Consider the following 19,523-nt stretch of genomic DNA (forward strand, 5'->3'; position numbering starts at 1 on the left):
TGTGGTGTCCATGTGTATTCAGCCCCTTTGAGTAAAATTGACAATTATCACAAGACTTTTGGGGGAATGTTTACCAGCTTAAAACACCAAAAGTTTTCTTTTTTTTTTTTTTTTTCTCATTGCTCTTTGTCAAAAACCTCCATCTCAGTCAGATTTAAAAGCGTCCAAAAACATGATAACGTTTTCAGGTTCACGTTCAGTTTTTTGCTCTGCAGGTTGTCCATAAACTTCAGACTTGGTCTCATCTAATCAAACATAACTCCTCCATATGTTTGCTGCGTCCGCTGCATTAATATTAGCAAAGTGCAAATAGAGCAGCTTATGCTGCAGTGCAGTTTCAGCGATGGCTTTTTTACCGCTACGCTTTAATAAAGGCCAAATTCATAAAATGCTTGCCTAATAGTTGTTGATCGATTTTTCCGACCTGGGCTGTGAGTTTTTGCAGCTCCTTCCGAGTTTCTTTGCTTCTTTTCTGGTGAGTCCTGTCTATGTCCAGCCTGTCACTTTAGGTATAGGCACATACGTCTTCATGGATTTTCATACTCGTCCCATTTTCAGATAAAGGATTTAACAGAGCTCTGTAGATGTTAAAAGCTAGGAATATTTTTTCATAACCTAATCCTGCATTAATGTTCTCCATGTTTTCCTCCCTGACCTGTCTGCTGAGTTTGTTCAGCCATGTTTCTCCAGCAAACCCCACAGTCCTTCACAGGAACATTTCCATTTATTCATAGATTAAATTACACACAGACTGGATTTTATTTAACAGTAAGGTCACTTATGACGAAAGTAGGTTGTTCAAGATTTTATTTAGGGGTTTCGGAACAAGGGGCTGAACACAAATCCACATCACATTTTCTCATTTTTTTTGTTTTTTAAAAATGTGACCCACAAATTTTTGATCTTTTACATAAAATCCTGTGTGATTATAAATTAACGTGTAACCATTAGAACAAACTTAGATATCTGGGGAAACTACTCGTTACCTCAGATCAACAAATTGTGGAGTACTTTTTGATTTTCTTTAGCTTTTCTTTTATTTTGTTTGTATTTCCTCTAACTCATGTCAAAGCACTTTGAATTGCCTTGTTGCTGAAAAAGTGCCATGTAAATAAAATGGCCCTACCTTGCCTTTTCCACGTTGTCAATGTGCTGATAATGTCCTTAATGCTGTTTTTCTCAGACCGCAAAGCCGGGGATTCCTCCCAAGGTGGAGTTGATCAGACAGACGGCAAATTCAAAGACTCAAAGGACAGGTGGGTCACGACAAAACACACACAGAGTGAAGGACTTCAGCATGTCTGTATTTTCTCAACGAGTCTTAAAGCTAACTTTTAGCTTTAAGACTCGTGTGTCTACATCTACGGGACAGTTTGTTCATGTTTGTGCTGCAGAGGACAGCAGATTGAATCAGAATTTTCCAACAAAATTCTCCTCTTAAAGAAGAACAGGCATCACGTCTGCACGATTATGAACTTTATGTAAAAGTCATGTACTTCAGCTTTAAACGTGGTGAACCTGAGTCCCCCACCAACGCAACCGTGCTATTATTCTGCTCCTCCGGAGGGCGCAGTCATTATTTATGACTGCAGTCTTGCAGAAACGCAGCTCCGGATGAGAGCAGTCACTCACACTGGCTTTCCTTGTCAGACGTCGGTGATTAATGAAAATTGACCTCTGAAGTGTTCCTGCTTTCATTAGAGGTAAAAGGAGCTCAGTCCTCAGCTTAGTCCCACAAACCGCAGCACCAATCAATCAAATTAAGAAGTCTCCTTGCCTTCGTTTGTTGTAGCGGCTGACAGGAAGTTTCTCTTCCTTCATTAATGGGTTTCGTGGGCTGGGAAGCTAAATCCCTTCAGCTGTTTGCTCTTCGCCTGTTTTTGCTGCAGCGACTCTCCGGGCCACCTGGAGGAGAAGGTGTCGCAGCTGGAGGCCATGCTGAAGAAGCTGCAAGACGACCTGCAAAAGGTGCTTTGACTTCTATGAATGTTATTCTCTGTGACAGTATTTTGTAGCTCCACTAAAAGAGTCAGCAGGCAGGAGAAACGTATTTCCTTTGCTCAGCTTCTGTCGCTTGAGCGAGAAGATTTCTGTTTGCTGATGCAGCCGTTAGAAATCCTGCCGTCGACGAGCCACTTCAGGTCCCCTGCTGACTCGCTGTAGAGATGTATTAAATTATAAAAAGAACAAAAAAACACTTTAAAAAGACGTTTATTTATTTATTATTTTGTGTACAGAAACGTTCCTAATTTTTGTAATTTTCCCCGTATTCTGCTACTTTACATGTATTTATGAGACGTCCTGCTGTTTTTTTTTCAGTACTTTCTTTCCTGCACATTTCCACCAAACATGAGTCTGTGCTGCTCTGTTGATCTTTCTTGTTGATGCCTCAGAAAACTGTATGAGATGAACTCAAAGGCTTCTTTTGGACATAAGATCCAGCTGCCTTAAAAAAAAAGCTCAATTTCAACACAAAGTCCACTTTTCAAACTAAAAAAAAAAAAAAAATTAAAACGAACAAAAAAAACAACAACAACATGGCCTTACTCAGCAGATGGAGCTGCTTGGTCGTCCAAACATAAGTGGCCCTTGTGTTGAAAATTTATTTTTGCCAATACTGTCTCTGTGTATGTCTTTGTCTGTATGATGCATGGTATTTCTCCCAATTCAATTCTATTTTGAAGTCTTTGATGAGGACTGCAACTATGACTATTTTCACTATTTACTGAAATAATGGCTATTTTTCTGAACAATCAACCGACTCTTTACCTCTCAGTGCTAATGACAGAAAAGCTCCTCAAACACGTACATCATTAAAGGAAGTTTAATGTCTAATTTTGACTATCATTGATTCATTTACAACCTTGTTTCCGAAAGAGAGAACAAGCACGCTGTGTAAAACGTAATTTTGGAAACTGGATATAAACAATTAACAACTTTTTACAATTTAAAATGAAGAAAAAGTTTTCATTCTTGAAAAAATACATGACAAAAGTGCTGAGCCATCTGTTATTTCATTATGCTTTCATGGACCATTATTCCTTTTTCATTATGTTTGAGCAATACAACTTTTTTCACATTTTTCCCCAACAATCACCAGTAAAATTACAGTTCAGGTAAATATCTCCAATATCACCTCCCAAAGCCTTTTGAAACATCACAGCATAAACAATCTCATGGCCAGGCTACCTCGATTTTTTGTACATGGCGACAAATTCGACTCTCAGATTTCATCTAATTTAATCTGAACAATCACAGTTCAAACAAAGCAGCAATAACCCAATAATCACATTATTTAACCTCATACAAAACTATGCAAACACACTGTTTCTGCTGATGAAGATTTACTTACCTCAGGATGCTGGATGCTTGAAAAAGAACGTAAACCTGACAGCATGACCTACTTTCTGTTTTATTTTTCACCTAACACTTATCTCACCTCCAGGGACACTCATAGAGCTCTGTCCTGACCCAGCAGAACTTTGTGACTTTTACACCCTTTATTCCAATTATACACTATTGGAAATTATACGATTATTTCAAATACATATCAGGACTTGATGACCTAAAAAATCCTTTATTTCCTCTTACCTAAATCTTGGTGAAATACAATCTTTAACAAAACACGGGAAGATATGAGACGGCGTCACAGCCCATGAGAATATTTTCTGTTTAACCTCTGCTCTTCTGAGTTTATTTTACAGTAGATAATAATTTAGGTATTGACTATTTAAATGCCCAAAGTTAGGTGTAATTAGGTATAATTCAGACACATAAGTCAGACCTCATTAAGACAGAAACATTACCTAAACTTTGCTACAAGCTACACAATTTGTTAAGCTAAATCTTTGGAAACTAACAAAGCTGGCTGGCATAATCTGACTAATACTAAAACCAAAGCAAGAGCTATCAGCTGAAGTCTTCAGTAAATGATAAACTTGTCGGGTCTTTGCTGCATTTTCTTCCTGGTGTAAATTGTTTTTATGTCTGACACTTCCTTTCTTGTCCTCCGTTTGTCTACTTGCCTCATTTTTAGGGACACATTGCACAGCCTGTTGTTTTGGGCAGGTGATAGGTCTGATTTAAAAAAAGAAATGTGTGAAAAAAGCAGCAAAAGCCTAAAGAATAATTATAATGAGATTCAAAGAACCTGGAGAACTGCTGATTTAGTTCACTTAAAAAAAATGACAGTAATATTTGGCTTCCTGTAAATGAAATATGAACAATTAAGTTTTCTTTCTTACTTTGATATATAGTTGTGTGAGTTCATTTTAAACCTGATGCCAACTGCATATTTTCGTGACACTGATAAAAGACTTGGCCAATCTGGTAAAAGCTTGTAGGAGTAATTAGCAGCGACGTGATATTTTCAAAGGATGGATTCTCAGCTGCATTGGCAAAAGTATCACCAGTTTAAGTTGGACTTTTCTCGTAGGAAATGTCCTGCATGAAGTTTTATTTTAAGACCAACATGCTCAGTGACATAGCATCAGGAGGACTCTTTATTGATCGAGCACAAGTAGAGATAAGGAAGGAATTAAAAGTCATGTGATTCTATTGATGGAAAAACAAAACACAGCGCAGTTTTTCCATTGCATTTCACACAAACAAATCATCTTTACTGAAATACTTTTAACGTAAAATAGTGTGAAATCTCAATAGTTGGGTGACTCTGTTGACTTGATCTGCTGTGCACTTCATTATTATGGCCTTTTTGGAAGAAACCAGTTAGAGGGCTGGTTTTCCGTCTCCCTTTTAGGGAAAACCAGACGAGTGCACTGCACTGTAAAACATTTGAATTTGATTTAACTTGAAAATGAAAGTCCATCTGCTGCCTTGCAAATGCAATTTAATTGGTTTTAACTCAGAAATTAAAGTTCATGAATTTGATTTAACAAGAGATGAGTTGTCTAAACGTTGTTTTTTTAGTTAATCTTGAATTGTTACTTTTATCTTAAAGCTGTAATTCAAATCAAATAATTATTTCACAATATGCAAGAAAAAAACAGCACACATTTGTCTATTATTTTCACCCACAATATAAAGTTAAAATAACTACGTTAGAGCAATTTCAATTCTTGTTTCAAATTGCATCAACAAAATTTCTGATCTTTTCATGAATTTTATTAAACATCAGAATTCAGTTCATTTAGTGTGAACAGGACATTAAAATAAACATTTGCCTTAACAACACAAGAGTCAGATCAATGTAACGCACTTCCATCTCAGGATACAAAAACATGCTGCTAAGCATTCTGGGAAATAGTTTTTCAGGTTTTTTAAGTGCGAACTTAAAAACTAGTTTATTCAACTCTTAAAATAAAAGTTAACAACGTACTACTGTAAATTTCTCTTTCACAAACTCACACATTTAGGTTCAAAATCTAAAAGTGGCTAAATTTATTTGACTTAAAGAGTAGAAGACAGTAGACACGACTAAATGCAGCTCAAATGTTTTACAGTTGAAATAGCAGCATTATGATGTGGGATTTCTTTTTCTTTTCTTTCTTTTCACAAATGCATACCATACTTTTATGATCTTTTATTTATAAACATTTGAAATCCTGTTCTCTTTATGCACTGCGTAAAATCCACAAGAACATAAACTGTTATTTATGGTTGTAATGTGTGAAGAAGTTCAATGGATGTGATTTTTTTTCTGTTAATCTCAAAGGTTTGGCATCAAGTTAAAAATGAATTGAAATGATCTTACGTCTCAATTTTGACATTTTAGAGCATTACGTATTTATATAACATATTAAACTGATGTTCTGTTTCTATTTACCTTTTACACAGTGGGCACACAAGGTTTGTATGATTAACTTAATGTGATTATTTGCTGCTTTTCCCTGTTTTGCAACAACAGAATCAATCCAAACATCACCTGGGACTCCGGAAATGTTTGATTTTGCTCGTCCGCTACTAATCAGCCTTGATGTTTGGTGAATGCAAAATAACAATGAGAATGTTCGATCATGAAAATAATCATTAGTTGCAGCCCTGTGCACATTGTGACTGATAAGGTGCTTGCTCATCTGACCATCAGCCCACAAAGAACTGATTTAATAAACAATATGCAACAGTAAAAGTCAGCAAAAGCTTGGTTGTTTTCGTCTGGTATCTCGAATCAAAACAAAATCTCTCCCGTCAGAGAACTGATCGGATCGGCTGATTGGCGCTTTGGGATTGCGAGTTTATTCCTCCTCACTGCTGCTGCTGTGCGTCTCTGCTCTTGACTGTCGCGTCTCTTGTTTGCACACGCCCGCGAGCTTCCTCCGAGCCATCACTGTACCTGTCGCCACCCACCTCTCGTTCCTGCCACAGCAATCTGAGCGACAGCTTCTGTTCTCTGTTGTGTGCCGATGTTTTTCAGGAGAAAGAGGACAAGGCGGTGCTGCAGGCCGAGGTGCAGAGCCTCAGGCAGAACAACCAGCGGCTGCAGGAGGAGTCGCAGAGCACAGTGGCCCGCCTCATCAAAGTCACTGAGCTGCTGTGCAACGTCAACAAGCCCTGTTAGGTCCCCATGATGCAAATCCCGCTGAGCGCCTCCATGCCCAACAACGTTCTTTGATCGTGTATAGATAGCTGCAAAAGTAAACACACAGGCAAGTGTGGTCCTGCCTGCTGGGGAGGAAGTATGCAAAAGAGACAAAAAAAAAGTATAGACTGACCTTCACAGGCTGCTGTAGAGTGCTTCTCTTGGTGTGTGTGTGTGTGTGTGTGTGTGTATGCGTGTGTGTGTATGGTTGTTTTTCTTGCTTCAAATACTTGACAAGCTCTGCTAAGTAGCACTTACAGAAGAGGTTTCAATTAAGACAGACAGACAGACACTGTATAGCATGTTTTGTGGTGTCTGATGGACAAAATGACCAAAAGTGTATAAAGCATAGTAAGCAGTATCAGCGGTAATATATGTGAACGGTAGTAAAGCTACATGTAGTCGCAGGGTCTGAGTGTGTTTTCTGCCTGGCACTGACAGGAAGGTTGGCCTGAAATTAAAACACACATGAATATTTGAATTACTGCAGGCGGCCTTCTACTTAGAAACATGTAACGATGCTCACTGAGGGAGGTCTGTTACGTAAGGACATTATCCTCCATCTTCACTTCTTAGTCGTACTGTATTTAGGCAATTCTGCTTTTAGGAAACAAAACTGGAAAATAAGGGGACTGAAAACAGAGATTCAAACTGCTTGTTTCTTCTGGGGTGTTTTTTTTTTTTTTTGGATTTGAAAAGAAAAGCAGCATAAAACTCAGACTCTGGCAGGAACGAACTGCTTCAGCTTCCTTCCATGACTGCCTGTAGCTGTTTTATCTTCTAACCTCACTATTGTAGCAGCCATAACTGTAGAAGATCGCCTCCTGCTGGCCTGAACTGCAGCTCTTATTTTTCAGCCCGCAAAATAGCTTTAGGTGTGAGAACGAGCAACCTGGACTGATGGTGAAACAATGCAGAAAACTGTATTTAAATTCATTTTTGTTTGTGTTTTATTGTTTTTGTTTTGTTTTCTGATGTAACTATTTGGGTAATTGTTTGCTTTAGCTGGAGAGTGGCAGCAGTGCATTGAAATGTCCTTAATTAGAGATGCACCAAAAAAAAAAAAAAAAACGATTCACCAAATGGTGATCACAATCAAAGGAGTTTGATATTTACCAAACTTGACTGGTGACCAGCCTGTTAAAACCTCAGAAATGCAACATTTTTCCAATCAACGAATGCAGCTAAGGGCTAACAGATCTCACTAGCATCACTCTTCAGTGTGGAAGTGGTCACTGACCGAATGATAATCAAAGTTAGCTATTGTCAGTGTCAACGAGGCGTTTGAAAGTAGATGGAGGAACCGCAGAGGTGCAGGAAGCTGTTTAAAACGGAAACATGACGTCTGGTGCTTGCGTTTCACTCCACTATGGTTGTTTTCAAGCTCGACTATTTTGGGTGCAAAAATGAGCCGTTTGCTATAAAAGGTCAACTCACAAGAGGAATGTTGTTTCAATTTGATAAAATATTAAACTGACTAAAGCTCGACATCAGTCAGAAGTTTTATTGTTTGTTTTATTAATTTGAGCTTTCAGCCTGTCTGTCAGAGAACATGCTGGATTTGGAAATGTTGCCAGTGGGAATTTCTGATTACAAATTGGTGTCTGCTCTCCCCGGCGCTGTGGTTCTCAAACTAAAACCTGCTGATGCCGTGTTTATTTCACCTCTTAAGTCAGAACTCTGAGCTGTTTTTGTAATCAAAAACAACCACAAGTTTCAAGCTGAAAAAGCAGCTTGATTTGCTTATTGTAACCACGGTTACTGCTTGTAGCAACGCAGTAAAAACAACAACGTGTTCGTATATAATTCGCAGCGACGCGTTCACTTGAGGAGGTTGTGTTGCAGTTTTAAGAAAATCCATGTCATCAGAGGTGCAAATAAAGTCATTTTTATTGCAGCTGCTGGTGAATTTTATATGCAATTAAGGCGACCATTTTGTTTTCAGAGGATGGAGCTGTTGAGACACCTCAGAGTTTCTGACTTGTAATTCTAATTTAACAGCCTGTTTGTTAATCTGTCTGGCTTCAAACTGATTTTTCAACGTCTGTGCTCTGGATGAGAAAGAAAATGTTTCTTTGTTGTTTTTTTATGAACACACATCAAACTGAAAAGTACAATTGCTGCTGCACTATTTTAAAACGTCATTTTGTGTGGAAAAACTTAGTAATGTCTATTATCAGTAACAGTAATTGCTGTTTTTATTCTAAAACGTTTGAGAATCACCACCATAGGGAATGCATAGAGGCTGCTGTTTGCATTTATGTTCAACACCATAAAATTAAAGACATTTTTAAACATCAACACTAATTTTCGGCTGTTTCAAAGTGGCAGACAGGAGGACAGCTCCCAGAAGAGACTGATTTGAGTAATGCTAGCCATGCTAACCAAGCTAATCAACTAATCAATCAAGTTTATTTGTATACTTCAGCAACAAGGCAGTTCAAAGTGCTTTTCATCATAAAAACACAATTAAAATTCAACAAGTGAGAAACCAGACAGACGTTTCATTTTAAAATGATTAAAAACATCAATATACATTAAATATGTTGGTCAATGTTCAATTTAATGTGGTTCAAAAGCAACTCTAAACATGTGGGGTTTTAGCCTTGATTTAAAGGAGCTCAGGGTTCCAGCTGCTTCGCAGTTCTCTGGACGTTTGTTCCAGATTTGTGGTGCATTGAAGCTGAACGCTGCTTCTGAATGCTAACTGTTAATTTATGATTGTTAATGTTAAATGGCTTCACTCACACACACACACACACACACACACATTGGGATCTTTCTTCTACTTTTGATTATTAATGACTCAAAGCAGAAAAGTTAGACGACACAAAAACCGTAATTTTCTCAACGTTTTGTCACACTAACGTTTCTGAGTTTGTCCCCCCACTACGTACCTTCACTCAAACATTTCCTCCATTTTGGTTGGCGGGTTTTTGTTGCTTTGTATTTTCTACAACTATGGTTCACAACTGTGGTTTAATTCTGTTCCCTAATTCCTTCTGGTTGATATAGTTTGACTTTAAAATTTGACTTTAAGTCATTGGTTGTCAAAGCGGTACTAAGCACCCTTCTGTTGTTCAGGAGCCATTTTGTACACAAAACAGTCGACTTTAAAGCAACCAGTATCCTAAAGGTACGGAATGCCCAACTGACCGGCGTTCTCCATTCACAGCAGGAAATCTGAAGGTAGCTATTTTGGCGAGTCATTTTTCGTATATATTCTCGTACGATAGTTTTTAAAGAGAAACTGGAAGTTGACCATAGTTGTCCAGTCGGTGCATCTCTAACCTAAATGTACGCTTGCGTGCTTGCGTGTCATTCCTGCACCTTTGCTTTTGTCAGTGTAACACTGGACATGCCACACACCGAACTCCATTCAGCCTAGCATAAAATTATAAGATTATATCTTGCTCGACATAAGAAGGTGCATAAGATCTGAACTCCAGCCCTGATGCTCGCCTTCCCTCATTAATGCATCTCCACTGCTGATGGAGTCGGTGTGTTCAGAGTTGGACTGCCAACAATCAACCGACCCACAAACTGATAAACTGAACTCTCACAAACACACACACACACGCGCACACACACACACACACACACACACGCACGCACGCACACACACACACACACACACACACACACAAAAGCGATGCCAAACATCACTCAAGACTGCTGTTTCTTTTTATTATTATTATTATTTCTTGTACAAACTTCCTGTAATTTTCTTTTAGAGTCACTGTGAATAACTGGTACCAGCATACGAGGAGTGAGTTAGGAACCTAAACGTCGGTGCACTGAGCATGCTCTCCTTTTTGCAGGACGATTAGCGCTAATCGGAGGCTCCGTTATTTAAAGGGAGAGGCGTACGAGGGGAAAGACCTGTTTTACTGTGTCTTGTGTATTTATTTAGATTGTAGGAGACTCTGGTCGAGCATGACAACGTGCCAAGCGACTTCCAAGCCTCCCCTGCTGTATGTGTGTATGTATTAAAAAAATGTAACGTATTAATAATGCAAATGTGGACTTTCTTGTAGCTGTTCAAACTGGATTGCAGGTGTAAAAAAAAAAAAGAAAAAGAAAATGTGAACTATGGTGGAGAAAACGTGAGTTATAAACTTTGCTTTACTTTTCTAGACAACAAATTGCTATGATGTAAAATGAAGTGATAATTGCTGAGACATAATGTAATTATAAGTGATAATATTATTCTGGGATTGAATTATTTAACAACTTGAATATGGTCATCAGGTATGCCTTAATGAATGGATTCCCTCTTTCTAAATGGAACTGGTCTAACTGGTCATACTGGCATAATGTGAAAGCTTACTCTTGACTTTGTGCCTACCTTTGTTTTGTTGTTGTTGCTTTATCCTTTTACATTTGGTTGCTCTTACTGAGTTTGTATTATTATTGTTATATTTTTTATATAATTTAAATCAGATTTTTATTTTATTTTTTGGCAAATGAACATTTCCAGGACCATCACAACATCTGGTTTTTCATTTAGTGTGATGAAAAGTCATCGGGTGCCACGTTTGCAGTTCAGATTGTTTAAGAAAATAAAATAGACTTTTTTTTTTTAAGAAAAAGTAAAATTTAAAAGGAAATGGTGCTGAAAATGATGGTTGAGTGGAAATGAATGGGTTGTGCTTCCTCACAAGGTATTTAAATGTTCCTGTATGCGTTGTCTATGGAAATAAAACAATAAAAATAAATAAAACTAGGAGGAAAAAGTGAAGGATTTGGGCATCACATGCACTTTCTTGACCTAAGTTGAAAGTGCAGCGGGTTAAACCTAGTTACATGTAAAGTCTATACAGATGTTTGACAAATACCCCCAAAGCAGATTATACTAAGACATTTGTTTAGCTGACTTTGAGATATGATGGGTGATTGTGGAGGATGTTTATCGTTCTTAGATTAGTTGGGGGGGAAAAAATCTAGCAGGTTTGGAGTTAAAAAAGAAAAAAAGAAAAAGCATCTAATTACAGGTGGCTAGATCTCCAGAACCTAAGATGTACTGTTTATGTAATTTAAATGAATCTTTAGTTTTCATCTGTTCACCCTGTGGCTCTGTTTACTTTTCATGAAGCAGAGAATAATTAAAACACAAGTTTAAACAGCTACTCACTGATTTCATATTGTTTCTGAGATTGGAGTTTGTTTGTTTGTTTGTTGTTTTTTTTATGAGTTTTGAAAGAAGTTGAATGAATTTATCCGGACGTTACGTCTGCAGCCGGTGAAGGTAAAACAGAAACAAAAGCAGCAACAGAGAGAGAGAGAGAGAGAGAGAGAGAGGCCGGACTTAGCTTCAGAAAGCAACAAGATGATTGGTGTCAAAGGTCACGGCTAAATCCGATTTGCTGAAAAGAATAGAACATAAAAGTAAGTTGACGCACTGGAAGAAACACGAGATGTATACATGACCACACATCAAATGGGGTAACGCTGCATTTTACTCACATTGTTAGATAAATTTAGAAAATACTCATGTATGGCTAATATGATCATCTTGAATAAAAGTAACACAATATGAGGAAGTTTAAGATTTTAAGCAAAAATGTGAAGAACTTTCCATTGTAATGGTTAAATAACATCGACCATTGTAGTTATGAAAATCATTTTTTAGTTTTTGGATTCGGAGAAAATATATGTCAGCACAAAAGTTTGTAGTAACTTGCAAATAAACCTGCTTATTTGTAGATTCACCATTATAGCAAGCTGATGGTTGCTTTCCAGAGTCGTTTCTGGTCATGTAGCGTTTTTATTTTTTTATATTTTTTTTTTTAATGAAGCAGGCTCCTTTCTGCAGGCCGAACAGCTGTGTGCAGCAACACGAGGGGGAGGGGCAGCACTGCATCACTTTAATTCATGGACATTGTAAGACCCATTGTTAAAATAATTCTTCATAAATAAGAAGAATGCATACTGTGAATTTACCTCACTTGGATAAACGGTACAAGTCATGCAATGAGTTAAAATAAATTATTTGATCAGATTTAATCCACTTTATTTTCTGTTGAAGCTTGAAAAGTCCTGGCCAGAATGCATCTTGATCTTGTTACAACACAGAGTAAAGGTTAATACACACTCAGCGAGAACAGAGGAAGAATGAGAACAACACTTCAAACTTCACATGAAAGTCCTCATAAGTCCCTCAGAGGCTAGCTCTGAGCTTTTCTCAGAGGAATAATGTATTTATATTAATGTTATTTGTCAGACACCACAAAAGAAAAGAAAAAGATTTGCAGCTTGTGTCAAAAACAACCTGCAAAAGACGAGAACATATTTTGCGTAAGATCATAAAGAGATGAATGTGAAGGGGTCTTCCAGAGAAACAAAAGCAGATAAACCAGAAAGCAGGTCCTTAGTCATAATTTAAAACAAATAAATTGATTTAAAAGCACGATATTTGCCCGTTGTTACACATGCGGCTTCCAGCAACATCGTCTTTTAGCGTCTTCCTTCAGTCACAAGAGGAGCGTTGGCTACGTGTGTTTGGGACGAAACGTTTTGTTTACATTTTTAAGAGACAGAAATCCACAACAAAGTTTCTGTTGTCTTTGTGGCTGGATATCTGCTCAAAGAAGAGATAAATGAGCATCCAGTAGCTCAAAATCAGCTAAAAAAAAACAAAAAAAACACCTGCACTACCTTAAAGATCACAATTTGACATGCATTGGCATGAAGCTAAATAAGAGCTTCATAGTCATAATCACTGCATTTGGATTATTTTAAATTTTAAAAAATAATCAACCTGCTGTAATGTGAATTTATTCAGTAAGCAGCGGTGATTCTTTACAGTCTAGAGGATATTTAACTTTCTGTGAAACTAAATCTGAGGTTTGAATTTGTCCCACAGCTGAAGTGAAACCACGTGGTATCGCAAAGCAGGATTTAAACACTCTTATCTCTCCACAATCAAGCTGCATTATATTCCAAATCTGATTTCTCACTTCTCTGCATAACACACAACAGTTTTTCAATCAGGTTTGTGTGTGTGTGTGTGTGGGGGGGTGGGGGGGTTATTTTGGATATTTTGATAATGTCCAGTTTAATTTTCTTTGGTTTCTAAAGCCATTGGATAGAAAACAAAAATCACTTCTGATATTAAGAAACAGAAGCTATTGTGTGATCCAGACCAATGTTTCACTGTCAGTGAGGAAAAATGAGGTTTAAAAGATGAAGAGAAATGTCAGGATTTTTAGTTGGAGACTTTAAATTTTCCAAAAGGTAACTTTCACACAGAGACTAGGATCAAACTTTAGACATCTAAATACTAACTACTAACACAGGAACCTGATTCTTCCACTCAGGTTAATTTTGTTTCTGTTTTTTTGTGCAATTATTGGATCTTTTGCTCTTTTATCACTTTTAATTATTTTCCTCTGCAGTAATTATTCAGCAGCTGTTCATAATCACCTGATTTACTCACCTGTATTCAGTATCATTCTTCATTCTCTATAAATTCACTGGTTTCTATTTTCCTTATTGCCCTGGTTCCACTCCACTATCCACCTGCTGTCATTTGATTCCACCTTGACGACACCGAAACGTAACAGCATTTTCAACAATATCTTTACAGTTTTCTCATGATCCAGAGTTCACTAATATTCGAAGCATCACAACAAAAAAAAAAGTTTACAATTTCTGTATTCCTGCTGTTACGCAAAAGCACGGTGCCATTTTCAGGGTGATAGATAACTGTGTTTTTACTATATTTTTTTTCCCCAACCCCTGACTAAACACAGTGTCATCTCACTGAAACTGATGTAGCGCCAGATAAGACGAGTTCATTTTCCAAAGCTTGTTCTGTGATCATAATACAGCGCAAAAACATCACACAAACATTTCCCAGGACTTTGTCCGCTGGAAAGCTTTTCTAAACACCCGCTGGAGAAAAACACTCATCTTCCAGCGGCTGACACCAGGAGGACAGCTGATGACAACAATGCACCGGTTCATGTCTTTATTTGGGGTGGAAGCGCCGGAGTCCTCGCTCCGAGCTGCTTAAGTGCTTAGAGCCAGCTCGACTCATCCCTGTTCTGTAAATACAGAGGTAATGTGTTGGTTTGTGAGCGTGTGTTTACACTCCCGGGTCACAGGGTTGTGTTTTACGTTTTAAATGGCCAGACCACTGTTGCCCCATTTACAAGAAGTAGATGAGGATTGATGAAAGTCCGCCTGCAACATCTCTTCACGTCGCAGCTCCTACCATAAATAAGGTGGGAGATATTTGCCCCAGATTTCAAAGCTCACAAAGAACACCTCGACTGCTTAGCCAAAAGATCCTCTAGTGTTCAGAAATGTCTATAGACGTTTATTCAGCTGGACTAAGGAAAGCTAAAAGTCAGCGTGAAAACCAGGATTACACTTTGGGGAAACAGCAGAAATAAATGCTGGGTTTATGGTGGGAGGGTTTAGTTAAATTGAGAAAAATGCAAGACAAATTTGTAAAGAGCGGCTTGTGCATTTGTATTGAATTCAAATCAAATTTGCTTCAAATCATAAAAACACAAAAAGAACACACAGTGAACACGTGAAACACTACATTTTTTCAAGTGAAGTCGTTACACATCAGATTGTTGATTAATATTTTGTTGATTATGTTTCAAAAGCAACTCTAGATTTAAAGGCGCTCAGTGTTTCAGCTGTTTTGCAGTTTTCTGTATGTTTCCACCAATATGAACTAAACAACACATTGATCAAACTGTATCACTTATTTTCCAAGAGATGAAGTAAGAAATTGTACTGAAAAAGTAAAGCTTTTCAGTACAACTTTAAATAACAGCTTGTAATCACCAGTAATTATACACAATATTCACACCACAATGTAAATAAAGACACATTCCTGTATATTTAGTATAAATTTCATCTGAATTCATTTGTGTAAGGAAACAAAAAACATTTTTTATATGTTGCACTCTATAATCTGCTGAGTCATTTCTTTAACACAGATGCTGAGTTTATGCTGATAGGATGAGTTAGGTAGTTTTGACCAATTAAACATTTTGAGTCCTAAATTTTTGGGGTAAAACAAAAAAAAAAAACAGAGAGCAGAACCTGTAGGATCAAAGTGTGTTTTGAAACATCGTCACATCGTTCGGGATCATTCCTGCAATTTAGCCTCTGTTATCAACGCAGAGGAATTGAAGCAAAGGTGGAATCTAAGTTTGCAAGCTGAAAACCAGCCTGGCTTTTGTCAACAAAAACTTAACGAAGGAAAATTCATACCTCATGTTGTTTTGGCTGAGTCCCTCCAGCAGAGATGACAGATAAAACAAATGGCACTGCTGACCGCAGATCAGGCTTGATTTTAGGTTTAAGACGTAATTGGATAGGAGCGCTTTCTCATTTAAAGTGTAATCGCTTATGTGTTCTTGTTTATATCCCCTTTGTTTACGTGTGAGACTGCTGGCCCAGAAGTAGTTCATGCAGTTTCTGCAAAGTGTCGCTGATTTTTTTCCAGAATTATTTAAGTAAAAAAAAGCTTAAGTGTTGAATTTGAAGTTTTCTTTTTTCTTTTGCTTACAGAATTAAATTTAAAACAAAAAGTCTGTAATGTTGAGAACATCTGGGGACTAAAATGCATAAAATGTAGAAACAATATGAGATGAAACATGGATTCTTGAGTTTAATTGTTTTTTGTTTTTTTTACGATGACTAATGGATAAGAATGTATTGAATTAGCAGTCATGGCGATTTTGCTCTGTTACTGTTTCTTACATTTGCAGTTTGCAAACATTTTGTGGTTTAATTACATGCCTATTACTGCTTTACTGACAAATATAAAACGGCAGAACACAGGAACAAAATGGCAACGTGCAAAATGTGGATCAGAGAGGATTAAACTGGAACAGCTGAATTGTTGGTCTCACTTTTTTGTTACTGCTTATAAGTGTTGGAGGATGGAGTTACTAGATGCAAATTATTCTTTAAAAGGCCATCCCTACATTTAAAAAAATGGCATCTTCACTGATGTTTTGGAGGATTGAGAGTTGTATAACAAGTGGAAGTTGGTAACTGTTTTAATGGGAAGCCATGCAGGGAGGTATTAGTAAGTTTTGTCTTGAGTTTTCTCCTACTTGTCAGCTGCTCCGTATGGACTGATGAAGGTTCAGCATCTTCTATTGAAAGTGAGAAATCAAGATGTTATTGATGAAATTCAGGAAATATCCACACTGCTGGATGGAGTGAAGACACAGCAGAGTGTGTTTTCTATGCAGAGTTAAGTTTGACACACATCTTAATTTTGTTTTGGTCATATTCTTTGATAAAAAAAATATTTAGTTTTATCATTTTGTCATTTAGGTTTCAGTCCAGTTTTAGTTTTAGTTGACTAAATTTACTCCAAATTAACTTTGGTTTTTAGTTTTTTGCATGATTACGATTGGATAGTTTTCAGGCTACCTTGTTTCCAGGTGTCTCTTCAGATTTGTAGAGCTTTTCTTCATACAAAATGTATTTGTTGATGTCTTTATGTTCTGATATGTTCATTCTTTCTTTCTTTCCCGTTTTTGCACTTGTGAACATGTGATCTCCACCTTGTTTGGTCCTGCCACGAAGGAAATTGAAGTCTCCTATTGGCCTATTCAGGTCATCCTTCTAAAATTAGATCTGATTGGATATCATCTCGCTCCAACATTCTTCTTTCATTTTTTACACAAAGTCTTCATCATGATAAATGAGTTCACACCAAGTTTTCGTCTAGATAACTGGAAAAATGTTGTGGAAATTATTCAATATCTCATTGCTTTATGATTGTGCTTTGATTGATTCCAACCAGAAACCGTGTTTAGCAAATTTCAAGGAGCAAAAGCAGCCGTTTGTTAAAGCCTGCACTCTGTTAATAAGTGATGCAGTTCATAACTGCATAACTTTCCCCGTTTGGTGATAACAAATCCACCAGTCCTGTCATAAACTGCGCAGTTAAACAGTAAGAATGACAAACACCAGGACTCTTTGTGAGGCCTGAAGACACATGAGGCTACTTCTACTTATTGTTTCCTTTTACTGCTATGAAATAGAGTCAATTTAAGTTTTTCATTTAAGACATTGTCCAGACAATTCCTGTTGTAAGGTTATCGCAAAAGGTTTTGTGTACATTTTTGTGCAGATATTCGCAAGCAGAGCTGCAGCTGTGCTTTTTAATCTTCTCTCTGATTCTGGAAGGTCTCTTCATGACAAGATGCTAAAACAGCAGGAGGCGTTTTGTTTCTTGTGGTTTTTATTTTGCATTACAGGAAAAACTCAAGATGAAAGAAAGGTACCAAATATATTTGGGCCTTTCAGAGCTTTATATTTCTCTCAACACTATAAATGACCACTTTAATGTAGTAGAGTAGTACAATTTCATCATATTCAGTAACTCAGTTCACAGTTGTGGATGTTTTCAAGCCTTTATTTTGGTTAATCTTGATGGTTTTCCACTTACAGTTAATGAAAACATGAGAATATTATGCCAGACCGGTAAAAAAAATATGAACATGTGCTCATTGGAGCACATGTTCATATTTATTGAATATAACAATTCACCTCCAACAATTTAATGATCCCTAGAAAGTTGTTCCCTGATAAATCACCAAGCTTCAGTCATAACTCTGGATTGAAATGTCTTATCAGTGACGGTAAAAGTCTCACAAGCTGGACGCTTTCCTGGAATAGACCTGGCTTTTAGGCAGCGGTCATGAATGTTTAACACATTCACTTTATTTTATCAGGCCTAGTCTATCCTGAAACAAGCTTCGATGTTTTTGTCTTTCCATTTTCAAGCTGTTAATCTAATCTAAAGAATTTGGAGGTAGACCTTCTTGATTATTCCACACTTTTCTGTTGCACCTGTACCTTTGGCAGCAAACATGGCCTTTGGCCTTTTGTTACCACCAAAAGGCCAAATACATATTACAAGCTTAATATGTATTTGGCTTCTCCATGTTGGTAGTGGTGTCAGGTCTCCATTTATACGCAAAAGTTTTCACACAATCACTCTAGAGCACAGTTGTCAAACTCCAGTCCTCAAGGGCCACTGTCCTGCAGTTTTTAGATGTGCCACAGTAAAAAACACTGGAATTAAATGGTTTATTTACCGATAAGTTCTCCAGAGCCTTGCTAATTATTCTATTCAGGTGTGGTGCAGCAGAGGCACATCTAAAAGTTGCAGGGCAGTGGCCCTTGAGGACCGGAGTTTGACACCTGTGCTCTAGAGAGACAAATAAAGCAGCCATCTTTAAAAGCGTCATGTGAACCCAAAGTACCCAGTGAGAACGTTCACATGCAAAATATCGTAATTCCATGTAGAAAAAGCCCCATCCACCTCTTGAATTAAGTATTGTTAATTATTATGTATCAGTATTATGTAAAGTTGACTTTTTTTTTTTTTGCTTTATATCAGGAGTGTCAGGAAGAGCAGACAAAGGTTTTAAATTGCGGAGTTAATTTTTTTTTAAAGTTTAATTTGATGTACTTTATTTGGTAACACTTTATTTGAAGGGGTGTGCATAAGACTGACATAAGACTGACATAAACATGACATAACACCTGTCATGAACATGAATGACTCTTCAATCATAAACAGTTGTCATAAAGAGTAATTTGGCAAATAATGGCACTTTTAATGTAAAGGTGCACTAAAAGTTGCATTAAAAATTCCTTAAAAGTGTAAACTCTGCATTATTCAGAAAATAATTAAACGTTTAATGCAAATGTCCATTAAAACTTGCTTTAAAAGTCAATTAAAAGTGTCAGTCTTGCATTAAGTGTCATTATTTACCAATAACGCTTCATGACAACAGTCATAAAGATTAATGAAGACTCCTTCATGTTTATGACAGTGAAATGTCATGTTTATGACAGTGTAATGTCAATCTTATGCACAAACCCCTTCAAATAAAGTGTTATCACACAATACTGCCACTTTAATTTTTATATGAAATTAAATATAAGGTTGGAAAAAGAAGAAGGACGTTATAGGGTCTATTATTTT

At 37.1% G+C, this 19,523-nt stretch overlaps 1 protein-coding gene across 6 annotated transcripts in view; it reads left to right on the top strand.

Moving 5' to 3' along the window:
• sipa1 (signal-induced proliferation-associated 1) overlaps positions 1-11,667 on the top strand; it is a 51,927-nt gene extending 40,260 nt beyond the window's left edge. For 5 of the 6 annotated variants that reach the window (XM_014983572.2, XM_088012590.1, XM_014983573.2 and 2 more), the window contains 4 exons: positions 1,184-1,256; positions 1,890-1,968; positions 5,797-5,808; positions 6,374-11,667. In XM_014983572.2, coding sequence (XP_014839058.2) covers positions 1,184-1,256; positions 1,890-1,968; positions 5,797-5,808; positions 6,374-6,517 — 308 coding nt within the window. In that variant the 3' untranslated portion in view covers positions 6,518-11,667. The remainder of the gene's footprint in view (positions 1-1,183; positions 1,257-1,889; positions 1,969-5,796; positions 5,809-6,373) is intronic. The other variant, XM_088012592.1, reaches the window with a different exon arrangement.
• The last annotated feature ends 7,856 nt before the right edge of the window (positions 11,668-19,523 follow it).

Source organism: Poecilia mexicana, unplaced genomic scaffold, assembly GCF_051168715.1.
Source record: "Poecilia mexicana isolate PSO_F unplaced genomic scaffold, ASM5116871v1 scaffold_14, whole genome shotgun sequence".
Taxonomy (NCBI): domain Eukaryota; kingdom Metazoa; phylum Chordata; class Actinopteri; order Cyprinodontiformes; family Poeciliidae; genus Poecilia; species Poecilia mexicana.